The 18200-nt window shown below is 39.2% G+C and overlaps 1 protein-coding gene across 6 annotated transcripts in view; it reads left to right on the plus strand.

The window, feature by feature from the left end:
• ATE1 (arginyltransferase 1) overlaps nt 1–15513 on the plus strand; it is a 70067-nt gene extending 54554 nt beyond the window's left edge. For all 6 annotated transcript variants that reach the window (XM_010408070.4, XM_039553710.1, XM_039553708.1 and 3 more), the window contains exon 12: nt 12340–15513. In XM_010408070.4, the coding sequence (XP_010406372.1) occupies nt 12340–12518 (179 nt within the window). In that variant the 3' untranslated portion in view covers nt 12519–15513. The remainder of the gene's footprint in view (nt 1–12339) is intronic.
• The last annotated feature ends 2687 nt before the right edge of the window (nt 15514–18200 follow it).

The following is an 18200-nucleotide window of genomic DNA, read 5'->3' on the forward strand; positions in this document are numbered from 1 at the left end:
CTTCCTGTGTCTGTAGAAGCTGTGTGAGCAGAGCTTTAGAGCTGCACTTCAAAAGGACTTCAGTGCTTTTTCTGTCTTAACCATTTCATTTGCTGAAGTTGATAAATTGGCTAAGCTAATACACATCTGTTCAACTTCCTGCAGATCTAATAATAGAGTGAAATCAAAATGGCATCGAATGGAATACATTAATTAAAATGAAAGTATTTTCTTCAGTGTTGAAAAATTGCACATAACAGAGGCTCCTCTGCCTTTGCTTTGTGTGTTCTTGGAGACAAGACACTCTTTGCTCCAGAGGGTATGGTTAACACAAACCATGATGGATGCAAAAGGGTGGGATAAAGAGAGAGAGAGGCACTTCTGGGTTTCCTGGTCAATTATAGTAGTAGACTAAATTATAGTCTATTAATAGACTAAATAGTATTAGACTAAACTGACCCTTTTGTAAACATCACTGTGAAGGAGAGTTTCAAAGAGAGGGATCTAAGGAAGTATCTTAGGTGTCTTTCGGAGTTTATGGAGAAATCTTTTGCAGTATGAGAGTTGTAGGAGAAATTAAGAATATGGAGACACAAAGCAGTTTCCTTCAAAAGAAATAAATTTGTCTGGGATAAGATCCTATAGTCAGAGGTAGAACTTTGCTGCCTGCAGGTGCTAGGAATGAAGATGGAGTGAAGTAGTGTGTGGGAAGCTTTAAAAGTGGGGATCTCTGATGTGATCAGGGTTTGGGCAGCTGGCAGAGATGTGGATGGAAGACAGGGAAAGAATTTTGCAGTAGTTCATGGAGGTAGAGCAAGGAGAAGGAGGACTTGACAAGAGCAAGCTGTAGAAATAAGTGGTGGTAGGATTCAAACTTGAGCATCTTGGTAGATATTTGTAGCAGTGAATAAGAGGCTGTTATTTGGATACACCGTCTAAAGAGATTACAAAGCCAAATGATTCAGCAACCACCTTCCACTCTTTGTTCTTGCTGCAGAGCAGACTTTGCATCTGCCACCTCTGCACAGCAGAAAAGGCCTTTCTTCTTCCAGCAGAGTGGAAGTCCTTAGAATAACTCAGGCTTCAGACTGTTTCCAGCTGGTGTGAGCCTAAGTGATGATAGGCAATGGAATCCAGAGGAGATGGTTTGTCTGTTCTGGGCTTTCCAGTGATCAGGCTGTGGCTGCCCAGGAGCTGGGCAAGGCTGTGCTTGCACAAAGGACAGATGTAGAAATCCAAAAAGCCTTTAAAATTGCCTCGTGCTCACATGTAAGCCTTAACCATCAGAATAAAGCAAAACATAGACCCAAAACAACACTAAAATCAGTGCCTGAGCTTCCCTTCTCGGGAGAAAGTCCTGGGACACTACACAAAGCTATGGAGAGGTCAGAAAACTCTCCCTTCACACTCACAAGAATCACACTAAAAAACCCATTCCATGTAACACCTCATAGCAGATCACTAGTTTTTGACTTACTGAACTAAAGAAAATTACTTCAGATTTCCAGTCTTTCTCTGTGGTAATCCTATAACTTTTTATTACAAGCTTTTACCAGATTTTTTTAAACTTATAGGAATATAAGCTGAAAAAACTGTTTCTTTAGAAATACATCTTTCTATATATTTTTTATCTATGCTGCTGCTCATAGTAAGCTAGAGTAGTAAAATGCAAACAACAATCCCAGTATTTAACAACTTCTGAATCCTCTTAGTAGTGATTGCATTTTGTATCTTAATGCTTCTTGCAAGAAACTGAGTGTTATTAGTTCTAGTAAATAAAACTTAAATAAAACCAGAAATCTACAGGCATGTGCAGTTATACAAAACTCTGTTTATTTTAAATATATGTTTTTGTGCGTAATGCTTCCACTAGAAAAATAATTTGTCACAATTATTTCAATAACTATCATTTCTAATGTTGTGTTTTTAAAACATTTTATTTTATGTACAATTTAGTGCACTTTGTTGTTAAAGAGTAATTCAAACGTTTTATATTTATTGTGTTTGTGAACACAAGTATTTTGATGACTTTTTTTTCCCCATCCAGTACAGAGAGTGTTTAATTTTACAGTATATTTTAAAAAATTAGTAAATTAGTGTGATACTGCTCTTGATCCTCCTCCTGTTTTGAACACAAAAGCCACGATCACATATTTATGTCCTGAAAGTGAACTGTGGTTGCCATTTGGTCCCGTCTCAGAGTTCACATCCCTGGCAAAGGGCTGTATCCGTGTAGGATGGATGCAGGCAGAGGGATTTGGATGTGGGCAGAGGGATTAATGCAAAGGCCAGGATATGTTAATGTTTGTAAGGGTGGTGTGATGCAGATTAATGTTTACAAGGATAAATGCACTGAACTTCTTGAGACGATGAAAATGTGGTCGCAAAACTATCACAGATGGAAAACATTAAACCAATTGTTTAGAACTGTGCAATCATCTGATTTGGGAGAAATTGCTGCTTTGTTTTAAAACAACTGCTGCTTATAGGTTTATTTTTTAAGGTAGTGTTGTGTCCTTCAGAGAGTTCAGAAACAGTTTAAATAAACTGAGAGATCATGAACTAAAGTCTTCTAAAGAGGTAACTTTCCACTATTGTCAGAGCCATAGGTAATAAATTTGAGTTCTGTAACCAAGAAAAAGACAGATATACCACTTCTTTCTAGCAGCTCCTCTAGAGGAGACATCTTGCAAGTTTCTCTCTGTTTCTCATTAAGTTATTGAAGACTTAGAGCCATCAGAATGCGTATTTCTAAATCCAGTGTGATCCTTGACTGTACAAGATGTTTAAACAATGAAGATAATGCCAATAAGGTGTAGCCAGGCACATTTTCCCCTCACTTTTTAGTATGTTTGGATTAAATTGAAATGACTGGGGTGTGGGGTTTTAGCCTCATATGCAGTGCTTCTGTAATAAAAAGGAAATGTTATTCTCTTAATTTGTGGGTTGTAAGCAACAGCCATGGAATAAATTGGTGTGTGGGTTAGTAAAAGCAAACTTTAATAAATATTTGTGATTTAAAAGTTTGTATTTACTGATATTCTAAATATATCTGCTTATAACATACATGTAGCAGACTAAACCAGTGCCCCTCAACTGACCCAGTGTCTATCTGGTGTGGTTCATGAAACCTGTGGCTTGGACTGGAAAATTCACAAAAATATGTGTTAATCCAAGATGACCATCATAGAGATTGTGAAAAAAACGGATGTGTTTTGAAATTACTTTTTTTTTTTTTTGAGGACTTTGCTTGAAAAATGAAGATATCTTGGCATACTTCACTTCTCTTTGCATTGAAGAGATGACTCTTAGATGGGTTTATGCTCAAGATACTCTTTCACCTTTTGAATGTTGTGATATTTGATTTTCTAGCAGAATAATTCTGCTTTTTTTTTTTTTTTTCCTTTTTGGTGAAGATTCAGGGGAATGTGAGGAAGGGCAAGGATTGCCAAGTCTTGTAGGAATCATTTTCCATGCTCAGAAGGTGTTAAGAGCACAAGAGCAGGAATTAAAAGTTCAGTAATGTGGGACAAGTAGAGCGATCATGCAGATTTTATTTCATGCTGAGGACAATGAGCATGTGGGACTGGTTTCCAAATGTGATAAAAGTTAACAGCTGTAATTAGGCACAGGCACAGAGCAGCCATGGAAGGGACACCACAGGCATGTGCTGAGCCACACTCCAACATCCACCAGGGAAACCTGTGCCAGGGTCAGACCTTCTGGAATGATCCTCGTTCACTCCCTGCTCTGCTGACATCATCTCAGCTCCTCACGTAGAGCATAATTGATTCCATGTTTTAATTACTTTAGCCAGCAAATTGATTGCTGTAATCTGATTTATTTAGCTGATAAGCTACTGCCAATTGCTTCAATTTTTCCTATTCTGTGGAAATGTTTGCATTTGTAATTCTCAGCTTGACTCTCGTCTCTGGTTCTTTTCCTCCTCACATATCAGTCTTAATGAGGACTTTGCCCTTCTTTCTGGAAGATCCTCTTGGTACTTTCTGCCACGTTCACTTCTATGCAGTTCAAATATTTTAATAAATAGTATTTCACTCTTTTGCTGCTTCAGATTTTTTTTTCCTGTTTTCTTCCCATTGTTTTGGAGCTGTAACTCCTTAAAGCATAACCTCTGACTTTTGTCTTTTGTACTGGCATTTTATGGAAGAATGGTATCATGGAATGGTTTGGGTTGGAACAGATCTGAAAGCCCATCCAGTGCCACCCCCTGCCATGGGCAGGGACACCTTCCACTGTCCCAGATTCTTCCAAGCCCTGTCCAACCTGGCCTTGGACACTTCCAGGGATCCAGGGGCAGCCACAGCTTCTCTGGGCACCCTGTACCAGGGCCTCCCCACCCTCCCAGGGAACAATTTCTTCCCAAAATCCCATCTACATCCAACCATCCTGCAGCTTTAAGCCATTCCCCCTTGTCCTGTCATCTCCACCACTGTCACCATCCCTGATCTTTCCCATGTAAGGTGCATTACTATTTTCAACCATTAATTCACTGATTTAATAATGTGTTTGATGTTTCTGTCCCACCAGTAGCAGAGTCACTTCTGATTATGTTCTTGAGATGACAGGTACCTTGCTAAAGGCTCTTCAAAGATATCTGTGCAGTTTTTGTTCCCTGTTAGCCAGCAACTTAGAGTTGCTTTCATGTGCTGTTTCCAAGTGCTTGTTGGATTTTAACCATGATTTCCCCTTCTGTCTCTGAAGAGAAATGAATAACTCAAAATGCAGAACATTCCTGTATTGTTCTAAATAACTGGGATACTTCAAGGAACAGGAAAGCTCAGCTAACAAAGGTTCTGAGAAATGTGGAGGACACACACTGATGAAGCAGAAAGCTTGGTCAGGCTCCCCAGTGCTGACTCTGAGCAAATAAAACTCCCCAGAATCAGAGCTGGGTGTTAGAAATGCCTGTGGGGTCCACCAGAAATGAGTCAGGTCATGAATGAGCCTGTAAAGCTTTGACTCTGCTAGTTCTGATCTGCAAATCTGCCTTGTGCAGACTGCTGAGGGCCTGGAGGCTGCAGTCAGGGAACCTGGGGTAGGGAGAGCGTGCACAGGAATGAGAGAGAATCACAGAACATCTCACAGGGCCCCTTCCTTCAAAACAGAGCTGTACCTGCTGTGGTTCTGCTTCTGGCCCTTGTCTGCACAGTGTACTTAAGCTGAAGGCTGCAAGTTGATTGGATAAGCAAAAAGTGTAGTTAAAACAGGAAAAAAACAAGAAAAAGAAGCCCCAAAGTGCCCTGGGTGTGCAGTTAATATTCTTCATTGGCAGTTCACATTCTCATTCCTTGTATCTGAAGTCATCAAGAATAGTGTTAGAGATTCAACTTCTTTTGAAGTGACAACTTCCTTTTGTCCTCTGGAAGAACATCTAAAAGTAAAAAAGTTATCTTTGTCAACTTGCCATCAACTAGATTTTTTTTTTTTTTTTTTTGGTCATAGTATTTTGACTTTGGAGGCACTGGATACTGTTTTCACATGGGAAGTGTTCAGTCTCATTTAACTAACATTTTCCCTGGTATTAATAGGATTTCTTGCACTGCATTCCTAAAAAGCAAGTCCTTGGAGGAGCATCATTATCACTCCTTGACAGGACAAGAGGAAACGGCCCCAAGATGAGCCAAGGGAAGTTTAGGTTGGATATTAGGAGAAGTTTCTTCATGGAAAGGGTTGTCTAGCACTGAAACAGCTGCCCAGGGCAGTGCTGGAGTCACAATCCCTGCAGGGATTTAAAAGCTGTGTGGATGTGGCATTTGGGAACGTGGATTAGTGGTGGGATTGGCAGTGCTAGGGGAATGGATGGACTTGATGGTCTTAGAGTGCTTTTCCAGTTTGAATGATTCTGTCATTCTATGATTTAAATCTTGCCCTTCAGTAGCCATTTCCCAGTCACCTTTTTTCAGGATAATATATTGAGGTAGGCTACAATAATTGCATTCTATGAGAGCTCCTCAAATAAACTGGGAATTTTATAGATACTGTTTTATGTGCATCTCTTCCAAACGTGTCCAGTTGGATTTTAGTGCTGGGCAGCACAGTCAGGGATTGTTTCCAGGTAAGGCAGAAGCCGTGAATTGCAGCTGAGCCCCCGAGCTGCTGTGAGTTGCTGCATTGACAGGAAATGTTTTCCACTGGCCCCTGCTGATGTTTACTCCAGGAATAACGGGAGTCCCAGCACAATGAGTTATTGTTTCCGCGGCGCAGCGGGGCGAGCGCGTTCCGCTGCGCGATCCGGCTGCTGCTCCTCGGCCTGGAGCTGCACATCACAAACCAGTTGTAGGAGTCCAGGCACAAAGCCCAAAGCTTTGGGTTGGAAGATGCCTTCAGGATTTCCCCTCGTTGCCACTTCCTGTCTTTGCCCATTTTAAGGATCCCCATACCTGTAAAACTGCAATTCTCCTGTTTTAAGGGCCATCGGTAAAGTTTTGATCAAGGTGCCTTTTTCCACTTACAAACATGTTCTTTTTGAACAGTGGTTTCAAAAGTTCCCTTTTTTTGTTAGAGTAACTGCAAAGATTTGGCTGATTGAGAATATCCTGAGCATTTTACTGTACTTCCTTTGTGACTTGTGCTTTCTGGTTTTAATTAAGAATTCTTTTCGTTGAATTTTTGTGTGTTGTTGTTTATGCTTCATTTTAACTGTACTCTTATTTTGGTTTGAGTTAGTATTTTTGTACCCCAAGGCATAGGGGTCTTTAATATTCCTTAATGTATGAGTCTAGTTTGAAAGAAGCAATATGAGAAAAAGCATATTTCAGCTCACTGTTTTATATAAATATGACTATTCATGGGTATTGCTGATTGTCCCTTTTGTTTTTGAGGATGACATCCTATACTTTGCTGGTGAACAAAAGAAATTAAGCTTTAAATTGAGTAAGAAATGAGCTTAAATTCAAAGGTCAGAAAGATCTGGCTTCTGACTGCAGTGGAATAATTTTTGATTTCCAGTAATTAGTATCTCCTATGTTTCAGTCATAAAATTTGAAAAGTTAATGTGTTTCTTCCTTTTGCAGTTTCTTTGTTTTAAAATCATTGATCATTAACTGTGACAAGGTCATGTAAACCAGATGTAGCTTTTCTTTAAAAAAAATTCGACAAGGCTGTAGTGTTTCTCAGATAAATTAACTTCACCATAGTGTAACCAGCAAGGGATGGTGCTTCTTTTCATCAATTTTACACCTCAGTTTGAAGGCTTGAGTATCATGAAACTTTTAATCTCCCTGTAAATTGAATTTTTATTTTTTTTTCTTTGATTATAAAAATGGTAACATTCTGTTCATCTTTAAAAACTATGCAAATCCTAACTGCTTCAAAATTGAAAATTAAAAGCCACAAGCAACATGAAACAAAATCAAAACTCCAGCACATCCATGGGCTGGAAATGCAGCAGTTGTCAAGTGTTTATCTTCATACTTCTTGTTCTGTGGATTTAATGCTTAGAGGTAAAAATAATTCTTTTGAGAATCCATTTTTAAGCAAAATGAAAACTTAATTTATAATGTGAGTTTCCTTCAGTGTCTGCTTTCAAAGTGAATCACAGGTTTCAGTTAATGGCACAGGTTTAAACATTTTAATTTTTGAATTAGGGTTGGTTCTTTGCCTTTTCTTTCTTTCACTGTTTTATCCTTCTATAGTAGGGGAAAAAAATCCAGGTTCTCTATGTAGTATGGATGCAGAATTACAAAGTGAAGAGGGCCAAATGCTTTCATTATTCCAGGGAGTTAAAGGAGCAAATAAAGAAACTGAAACTTATGATCAAAACCAGCAACATTTCAGAGTTTAGCAGGAGTTCCACATTTCTTTCTGTGAGTTAGAAATGCCAGTCCTCAGTAAGGCTTCTTACTAATTCTGAGTCCATTCTGAGTACAGAAAATGTAAGAAATATTTTCCTGTGACTAATGTGGGTTGTTTTGGAAATTGGCAGTTGTCCTTTCTCCTATTTAGAAAATAGGAAAGTCAATAAATTTGTCACTTTGTTTTTAATTATTTCTTCACTTGTTTTCCTGTAAATGGAAAAAAGCACTTTTAAAAAAAAAGTTAGATTGCTTCCTTCTCTAGATTATACCCCTGAAAAACTTAAAATGTCATTTTTGTGAGGAGTCTCTCCAAGGGGAGGAGGGAAGACGTACCATGGCTCTGAAGAGGAGCAGTACAGGATGCTGCAGCTCAGGCTGCCCTTCCTCATTACTGTTGATCAAAACCAGCTTGGCCCAACAGCCACCACCAAAAAGCTGATTTAGTATAATTTGCTACAGAAACCTTTGAGCCATCACCCTTTTTTCAGCGTGGTGTTGGCTCCCAGGCTCTTGCAGAGCTCACTCTCCACTCTCCAAGGCTCCCTTGTCCAGCTTTGCATGTGCTTACCCAGCTTTCTGACCAGATGGAGCTGGTTTTCACTTCAGATTATATTAGGTAGTAATAATAAAGGTTAATGCACTTGAAGAATAAAAATATTTGGATGTGGGCTTCCCAAAATAATGTTAGAAAAATGCTAATCCACCCCTGAGCTGTAAGAAAAAAATCCAGACCATGAAATTCTGGATTTCTCTGAAAAAGCACACTGCTGTCCACCTTGCTGTTGCTGTGAATAAAAAAGGTGAAATCACTCCTCCTTGTTTCGTGCTGGCATTTCAGCAGGAATGCATATCAGCATTTGAAAATGATGTTTTGGTTTCAGGAGGGAGCTTGTAGTTTTAGGGGGAAGTTGATTTGGGTTGTGCAAAGAAATAAGGACTGGATTGTACAGGAGGTTGTCAGGCTTCCTGCTCCTCACGTTCCTCCTCATCCCTGGAGTGTAAAAGCCTTTTTTGGGGTGAGTGCAGGCTGAGGCTGCCTTTGAGCACTTTTGGTGAAGGTGGATGTGTGAGCTGGGTCAGGAACCCAGACCAGTGCCTGCCAAGCCACGCCATTGCATGGAGAGGCTTTGGATCACTCCTACTCCTTGCTTTGTTTCCTGCTGGTACTTAGCAACATACCTGATATGCTTTGTGTTTTCAGAAAGGAAATCCTCCATGTGTGAATTCCATTTAACAGTGGTATGGGGCTGGGAACAGAATATTTTAACACCTCTGTGCAGTCTTTATGGGATCAAGGTGGCAAGGTTGAATTATGAGTGAAATCTCTCCTATATTCAAATTTCAATAGACAACTGCAGCATAAATAATTCGCTACTTTAGGAGTATAGAGGAGAAAAGAAAGAAGTGACAGGTAATTTATTCAACAAGAATTCACCTGTATTTTTAGCTCTGAGACTTAGAGGATAGTATTTCTCTTTTCAGTTGGCAGCTGCAGTTGCCCAGTTTCCTAAGATTACAGGAACTTCCAATCTATATAATTGATTGCTCTGTATTTTGTGTATCTAACATCCAGACTATATTGATAGATGTAACTGAATTAAGGGATGAAACCTTGTATGTTTTTTATGTCAAATGACAGTGTCTCTTCTGTAGACTACAATAAATCAACAGCTCAGGAGGTGAAAAATGAGAAAATGTGAGGAGGAAAAAATAAGTCCTTTTAAAAAACTTTTTAGTGGTAAAAGTACTGCATTCAGTAATTACAGTAATGACTAAAATTGCCCTAACACACTGTTCCACTATCGGATCAGTCAGGGTCTTTCCAGAAATGGAAGTCACTAAATAAAATTTCTTTACTAAAGCTTGGAAATATAGGATGGTTTTTTCTTATTTGCAGCAAGGAACTTTATTTAATAAAGCATTTGGTCTCATTTTGGACTGTGATTGCTGCTGTATCCCAGCATCAGCCACATGGGGAAGGCCTGTTAGAATTCAACTGGCATCATCTTGAATAGAAAGCAAATTTTACCACGTGCCACTCAACAGGAGCAGATACTTAATTTTTCTTACTGGGAGAGTAATTTCTTTGTTAAAGTTTTCCAGAGCCCAATCTGCTTTTATTTTCCATAAAATTATCTTAAATTTATTCTGTTTATGTTTAAATTGTGTTTAAAGGGAATAGTTTCCTGAATTACTATGGTGTTGCCTCCAGACCAGAAGCAACTGAAAGGTGGTTGAGTTTTGACTTTCAGATTTGTTATGATGGTGACACAAGTTCCTATTTGCCTTGTCTAAAAGCTTAACTATGTACCTGAGATTATTTTACTTACACTTAAGATCTCAGTAAAAGGTTTCTTTTTCAGATAGAGTTTAAATTACATACATTTAAGTGCCTTTACAGAAGGTTATTTTTGCTATTAAAGCTTTTATTTTGAGGGGAGTCAGTGGAAGAACAGGTAATCATTGTAGAAATGTGGAATGTTATTTTTCATGGCAAGGAGGCAATGAGGAAAAGTGGAGTAAGGGCACAAATGCTGAGCAGCAAGAACAGCAAGAACTTCAGCTGAGCCAGGAAGGCTGCAGTGAAACCAAAGGTACAGTAGCTTTAGTCACTCAAAGAAATCAAATCTGGGGCCAGCAGCACTGCAAGCCAGAGGATGAACTCACCCAGAGTATCAGGCTTTGGGAGTGTTTGAAATCAATGAGTATCAAACAGTGAGTAGGGAACAGCTCTAAAGTGCTTTTGACACAGAGCTGTGAGGGCTCAGCTTGGCCTAAATCCCTCTCGGGGCACAGACTGAGAGTCAGCCTAGAGGTGCAGTAAATAGAAACTTTCCAATTTAAGAAGTTAAAATAACTTTACACTTGTGTCACCTCCAGAAGCTAAACCTGCAAATTTTTTCCTTGGTGAACTCTCAGGAAGGAGGAGGATGTAACAGAAGAGGCAGAAGGGCTGGTAGTAAAACCAACCTATTGGGATATCAGGGAGGTGTTGGCCACACATCAAAACCCTGATGGATTTCAAAGAGGGAGAGAAAGCCATAAAGTATTTTTGACTTGGTGTTTATCTAAAGCAATTGCCAACCATAATTAGTGGAGAGCACAATCTTAGCAAGTACTACTCAGATTTTCTTCCTTCAGACCATGTTTTCCTGGTTAAGTCTTAAGAAACACATTGTGCTTTCATGTCAGGAACCAAAACACAGATAAAAGTAATGAAGTAATTCCAAACTTGGTAAAGCAGCCTTCATTAAGTTTCACATACTACATTCTTGCAATCAGCAGAAAAAAATTTATAGGCCATTTCTGGATGAACGGGGGCAGATTCTTCAGAATGTCTTGCACAGAAAAGCATTTCATGACCTCCTTTGTCTTAAAACATAAGGAAGCATTAATTAAAAGCAGAAAGAAGGTCCAAAAGTAAGTCTTTGCATAGTTTATGTCCCAAAATACTGGTGTTCCAGTAAGCATCTCTATTCTTACTGGAATTTATATGGTTCTATTCTCAATCTTATGTTTCAGATTCTGGGTTTACTCTTCTTGGTGACTTTTTGAACCTAAAGTTCAGAAAAGTCCAAGATTTCTTTTCCTACTGTTTTGTAATAATTTTATTAATTTATCCTGCAGTGGCCTCAGATGTGTGGCACATTCCCTGAGTTTCTTTAAAGGGTTTTCTAGCACTGTAGAGCAAATTTTTCTGACACACAGCAGCTATATAACATTATTATTCAGCAGTAGGAGCATCAATGGGATTCATAAAAATAAGGAAGTTTTAACTTGTTCAACAACACTCTTATGTGTATGATTCTGGATAAATTAAGTCACAAGGTGTATGTGAAGGTAATAAGGTTTAACTGTGGTGTGTGTATCTTTGAAGAGGAATTGTGTTGTACCCACCCAGGGAGTGCTTACACTGCTCACCCTGTTGATCTGCAGAGCCCAGGGATCAGACTTGAAGTAGGGACATGTAACTCCTAGAATGAAACTCAGAAACCACTATGAATGAGGGAAAAACAGATTGGGGCTGGAAGGCCAGGGAGTTTCACCTGGGAAGGTGGTTTATTGCCTGGTGCCTTAGCTAAGGAAACAGCCTGGAGGGTTCTTGCTGGTTTTAATACGTTTGTTCCAGTTGGTGCTGGTGGGTTTTGCAAGGGGTGCAGTAATGACAAGTCTCTCCTGGTCGGTTCTGTTTGAGTCTTTCCCAGATAGAGTTTGACTTCTGGCTCTAGGAGCATTAAATGAATGTGAATTTTTAAATACAAGCTGTAGAGGTGTTTTTAGAAATGCCATCCATCACCATTAGAAATGTGTGATGCACAATTTACCTTTTCACTCATTGTGAACACAGTTCCTTTGCAGGCTGGGTTTTGTTTCCAGCCACGATTCAAGAACGCTCTGCAGCTCAGCTCTGCTTCCATCTGCAGATGACTTTCCTCACTTCATGTGGTTTTCATTATGCATACTGGAGTTAGTGGCATAAATTAAGGTGATGTGGACACTATAAATAACTGGTTTTTGTGTTCTCTGATTGCCTCTGCAGTCGATGAAGGTCGCCTGAAGGAGCTGGGCAGGGTGAGAGTGCTCCACAAGAGAACCGTGATGCCTTACAACGTGTACAAGAAGAGGAGGAAGGGGCCAAGTGACGAAGCCAGCGTTCAGCAATATGCAAGTCTGGTGGGACAGACGTGTTCAGAGAGAATGCTGTTGTTCAGGAGTTGAGAGCCCCTGAAATGGCATTTCAATGGCGCCACATTTCATTGCACTGCCACTGGATGATCTGTACCATAGTCGTGTGCTGGTGTGCCCACTCAGGCTGAGGCACAGGTGTATAGCCAGGCTTATGTCAATACATGGTACTGTGTGTAAAGGCCAACTCCAGTAAATCTTACAGTACAGCAAGGCTTTAGCAATATAAGTTTAGCGAAACACGCTTGCAGTATATTTTAATTAAGTAGTTCTAGCCTTTCTATGCATTATGAATAATTCTAAGTATCTAAGCAAAATGAAAAACAGGTGTCTTTTTTTTTTTTTTGCAGTAGAGACGAAGGTTGACTAAATCTAGATTAACAATCATTAAATTACAGATGTTTTCAAATAGCACCTTGGGTATCTGTCATTAAAAATTGCTGTAAAATTCATGCTCGCATTTGTACACTCCTAAAATCTTGCAAGAGAACTGAACCCTGCTCTTACTTTCTGGCATGATACAATTTTATTTCAGCAGTATGGTTAGAAAACAGGAAGAAATTATTTTCACTGCCCATTCTTCATTAGTTTAAAGCAGCAAGTCAGTGTCAGAGGTCCTAGTGAGTGTAGGAGTTCGTGGTAGGTTCTCAGTGGCAGGGGATGCAATGCTTTGGAAAACTTTCCCCTTCAGAGAAGAAGCAGAACAGTTGCACTATAAATATACCAAAGATATGCAGCCAAGTGGCACAGTGGTTTTTGGTATAAGCCTTATCCTTTGTCTAACAAGAGTGGGTATTTCAATGCACATGGCTCATGTGAAATAGAGCTCGGAAGGTTTATCCTGGAGCTCTCAGTGCACATTTCAGAACTATGCTAACAAAAAAAAGACATAAGGTACCACTGCTGGGTTTTGTTGAAGGTGCTTTTTTTCTGCAGAATTTTACAGGAAGACTTAAATATCATATTCCTGCTTTTTTACTGACTGTTTTGTTTCTGGTGCAGCAGCTCACGGGTTACCATCTTTAATAACATTTTAGTAAATACTTCTGTTGGAAACACAGGAAGTTGTGATCCTTTATGAAAGCACTTTATTATCTCTATCTCTTATATGAACGTTGTCTGTGTCCCTATCAAGTCATACAAGTTGTAGGAATTTGGGGAAATAACACTGTTGTATAATTCAGTAATGTATTACAACATTGTAACATTACCAATGCATTTGTGTTTCTTATCTCCTTGGATAACAGGGGCTGGTATTTACCTTGAATCAACTTGGAGTTTCCTGTTAGCCTTTGAACAAAGATTCTCATTCAAGGATATATGGGTGGTTTTCCCCCAGAAAGGAAACAAATTCAGTTTTACCTTCTGAGGGTTACATCTCCTATCATTCATGGGTTCATTGATTTAATTTTAAACACTTGGCCAATATTATTAATCATTAATTTTAATGTGGAGCAGATGTAAGAACTTGGGGAATCAAGTGCAATGCAGATTTAACTTTGTTTTTTCATATCTGTTTGATATGAAATTACTGCAATATTGTACTATTATTGATAGAGAGCACAGCTTCAACAGCAACTTTAAAAAGTCATTTTATGTTTTACTAATTGGGCTGTATAGTATTGATCTACTCCCAGTCTGCAACAGAAGTGGTCATTCATGTCAGCATCATATCTGGTGTGTGTTTATCTGTTGCTTGGTACTGAGAAGTTTCTTTGCACTGTACCTTCTAGTTTGCCCATGCCTTACCTCAGCCTGCTGCCATGGGGAGAACCACTAAATAATCCCTGTGAAGATTATTATGAAGAGTTCCTTTTTGTGGAGAAAATGCTTGTACCCCTCTGTCCAACAGTGTAATGTTTTCTGCCCACACAACATGCTGAAAAGTGGTGATGTCCATATGGCTTGCAACCAAAATAAACGAGAAAAACTTTATGTGATATAAAATCAGTTAACAGGCACTGAGGAATTTCACTATGAATTGCAAAACCTTAAAGGTTATCAAAGCCATTTAAGGATGGCCTTGCTGAGCTCCTGGAGAAGTTAAAGTTTCTGTTAAATTTCAAGGGAGCAGACTTAATGTCCCCACTGAGAGTTCCTGGAGAGCTCCATCTCCTTGTGCCCGTATTTGTTACTGATATGCCTTGGATTAGACTTTTATCTGATGCTCTGTTTCTCCTGGGGAGCTGTTAAGGACTGCAGTTAAAGGAAAGTGAGAGAAGTATAAACCTGAAAACTGAGCACAGCTTGAAGTTGTCCTTAGTGTGAGCACTCGAGGTAAATGACCATTTCCTGTGAGGCTGAAATGGTGCTTTCACTTTCTGACCTCCACTGGGGCTGCAGCACCACGGCAGACTGGGCTCCTGGCTCTTACTCAACTCAAATATGGATTTATATTAAAATGCAAAACCAGGCAACACTGAGATTAACTCAAAGACTGAGTTCATCTGATGTGGTTTGCTGAGATCTGACTCACTTTAGTGTTATTTTTGAAGGAAACTGGTGCAGTATTTTTGTGGACTGATACCTCTATCCCTGTTTTTAGAAGGGGGACAGAGGCTGAGGATGAAGTTCTGTAAATTTTGCCTGTGACTTCAGTGGAGCTGAAAATTCACCACTATTACAGTTTTGTTTAATATATTGTCATTGACAATTACTGAATTTAGAGATATTTAACTTAGCACAAACTATTTTATAAGATTTTTTTTTAGTGTAGCTAGTTTGTGAGAGTCAATCCCCAATGTAAGGTTGCCTTGTTCTGTCATCTGTTGATAAATGAGCATAAGATGGTGGTAAGAGAATGCAGAGTTGTGACCAGTGCTAAAAAAATGCCATTTTTTTGTTTTAATTGGAAAGAAATGAGAAGCTTACACATTTCCAGCATCAATACATGTCAGTAAATGCAAAAGAACCCGCATGTTGAGTTTGTAATTGCTTTTTAGCAGGCCTGTTTGACTTGCAAGTGTAGAAAATAAAGTTATTTCCAGTCTTTGTGAATTATTATAAGAAATAATAGCTCTGAATGTGATTTCTGCCTTTGGCTGTAGGAATTTCATTATCCTGGAGATTGACCAAGTGTCCAGTGAACAGCAAAATCAAAGAATCCATCAAAGGGTAGCAGTGATTAGAAGGGGGACCTGCAAGTTTAAAATCATGTTCAACACACATGACCTGTTTTGGAACTAAGTTTTAGTTCCAGCCAGGTTAATGAAGAGATTGCATGAAATATAATTTATAATTAATTTCTGAGTAGAATAAAATAAAATAAAGAGACTTTTCACAAATGGAGACTAGACAGGAGTAGCTATTTATTTGAGTTCAGCTTGGTTGAACAAAAACCTGTCCTGAATTAGAGAGCCAAACCAGCAACACAGAAATTTGGATTGTATGCATAAAGATAACCAAACATTGCTTCATTTTCTGACTGAATGAGGCAGAATTCCAGCTAATTCTGGATTCCTGAACGAGACTTTTCTTACAGCCCAGCACCACCATGGCTTGAAATGTTGGTTGGACTTTCTCTGTTCCATTGCTCTTGTGGAGTCTACATCCATCAATCTTTTTGAAGTTCTGTGAATGTCTTTGCCAGGTGATCACTCTGAAGCTCCAGCCTGATCAGCCACATATTTCAGAATTCCTTCTCATCCTGGTTGTCCCAGATAATCCTCCAGACATGTATTAAGTGCTGTCCTGATCAGACTCTCCATCTCCACTCAAGCCTTAATGTCTCATCTTGCTCATTCTGTCCCAGCCCTGCTACAGGGACAGAAGAGTCTGCATTTGGAAGGGTGGAGGCAATTTTTAGGGCAGAAATCATCACTTTTCAGGGAATCATCAGCGTTTCCCAAAGCATTGTAGCCACATCTTGTACCCAATATATTTATAAAGCTGCACCTCCAGAGCCTCCTGTATGTAGTCCTAAATACTGAGTGTAAAAAAGCTGGATTACTTTTCCACTTGCCACATGGTTTGGGTTTTTTAAGTCATTTAAAGTGATGGATCATAGGAGCAGATGTACAATAGTAACTCATCCTCAGTGTAGCTAGTTGTGCTCAGTGGGTTTCTAAATGAAAGTGTTCTAGAAATTAATCTACTATATGCATTTTATAGCACATTTAAAGCTCATCTCGTGAGAGCTTTGTTTTCTAACAGCATTAAAATAAGAATGGAAATGAAATTAATTAACATATCTACCGAAGTACAGCATATATGAATGCTGGCTATATTAATACAGAACAATCTTAACTCTGAAAATGGCCTTACTGCTCATCTCAGACAAGTAGCAGCTCAGAAGCTTTCTGGCTGTATTCTTTCTGGTTATATTTTACTGTTTTGATGTTTATTCATTTCCTTATTATAACTATTCCCATCAGATTTTTGTGCTTCCCATCAGTTATTTCCACTTCAGTTTTTGACACATAATACATGTGTCTGCCAAAAGTCCTGCTGAGAGATTGCTATCAGGACAAAAGAAAGTGTTGGAAAGTCTGTTAAGTAGTGAGAAGAGAGCAGAGTCCACAGGGACACTCAGTCTGCAACCTTTGTGCTGCAGAAAAAGCAGGATTTATTTATAATTTAGTCTGCTGCAGGCTTAAATAAATGTGTCAGATTTCATTCATTTCCCTTTGTCTGTGACATCTGATTGTCATTGTGCAGGAAGAATCAATGGGGCATTGTGGAACAGAAAAATAAATTAAGGGCAGTGCACTGCGTTTATGGCAGAAAGCTTGAGTTAAGGAATGAAATCACATGAATTTTGTTGGAATTCTCACTCCATGTCTGCAAAGAAAAAAGTGGAGGCTGCATGGGACTTTCAGAAAGTGTTTGTTGCTTCTCGCCTGTCTCCTCCAGGAGCGGAGCAAGGACACATCCACCACCCCAAGAGGATCCCTCACTGTGTGCATTCATCTCTAACAAAGCTCCTTGGACTGATTCTGTGCAGCAAATACGTAAATACTGAAAGTTCTTAATACCCTCTATCTAATTTTCATCCTTGTGGTTGCAAGTGGCCCTGGTTTGATTGGTCCTGCCTGTGCAGGGCCATCGCTGAGGTTCCTCTTTGCAGCAGCACCAGACCTTTTGGGGGACTGTTGCCAGCTCAACCTGCTGTGTTTTTTGTAAATTGATCCCAATTACCTTTCCAAAATTTGTGTTTTTAAGATGATTTATTGAGCTTTCTTAAGTATTGCCCCACTGATCCACTTTTTTAGGGCAGTGCCCTAGTGCCAGCTGCTCCAGTAATTGAAGCAATAATTACTTCAGTGTTTCACATTGGCAAATAAATGTTACTGTTTCCAAATTACAGTCACTATCCTAACTGATTTTTCTGTTTAACACAGATCTCTATTTGCTGTGTATCTACCACACTTCAGTAAAATACGGTGGAGAACCAGCCCTTACTGTCTCAGCAAACACAATTTTTCTCTCCTTAACTGCTCTGAACCTGCAACCACCAGATGGCATTTCCAGCCTGCGCAGGTCATTGTAGCATTAATGTTATTTCTTGTCTGGGTATCCAAATTTTCTGAGTCTCTTTTATTTAACGTCTCACTCTGAGTTTAATTTTTTAGTCTGCGTTTAATTGGGGTCTACCAGAAAAAAAAATTAAAATTGTCGGGTGGGGTTGACAGAGTTCAGTGGTGTTTTAGTTGACTGAAGCACAAATTCATTAAAAGTCAGGATTAAAAGCTGTTTCAAGACAAATAATCTAGATTT

Source organism: Corvus cornix, chromosome 6 (assembly GCF_000738735.6).
Source record: "Corvus cornix cornix isolate S_Up_H32 chromosome 6, ASM73873v5, whole genome shotgun sequence".
Classification (NCBI taxonomy): Eukaryota; Metazoa; Chordata; class Aves; order Passeriformes; family Corvidae; genus Corvus; species Corvus cornix.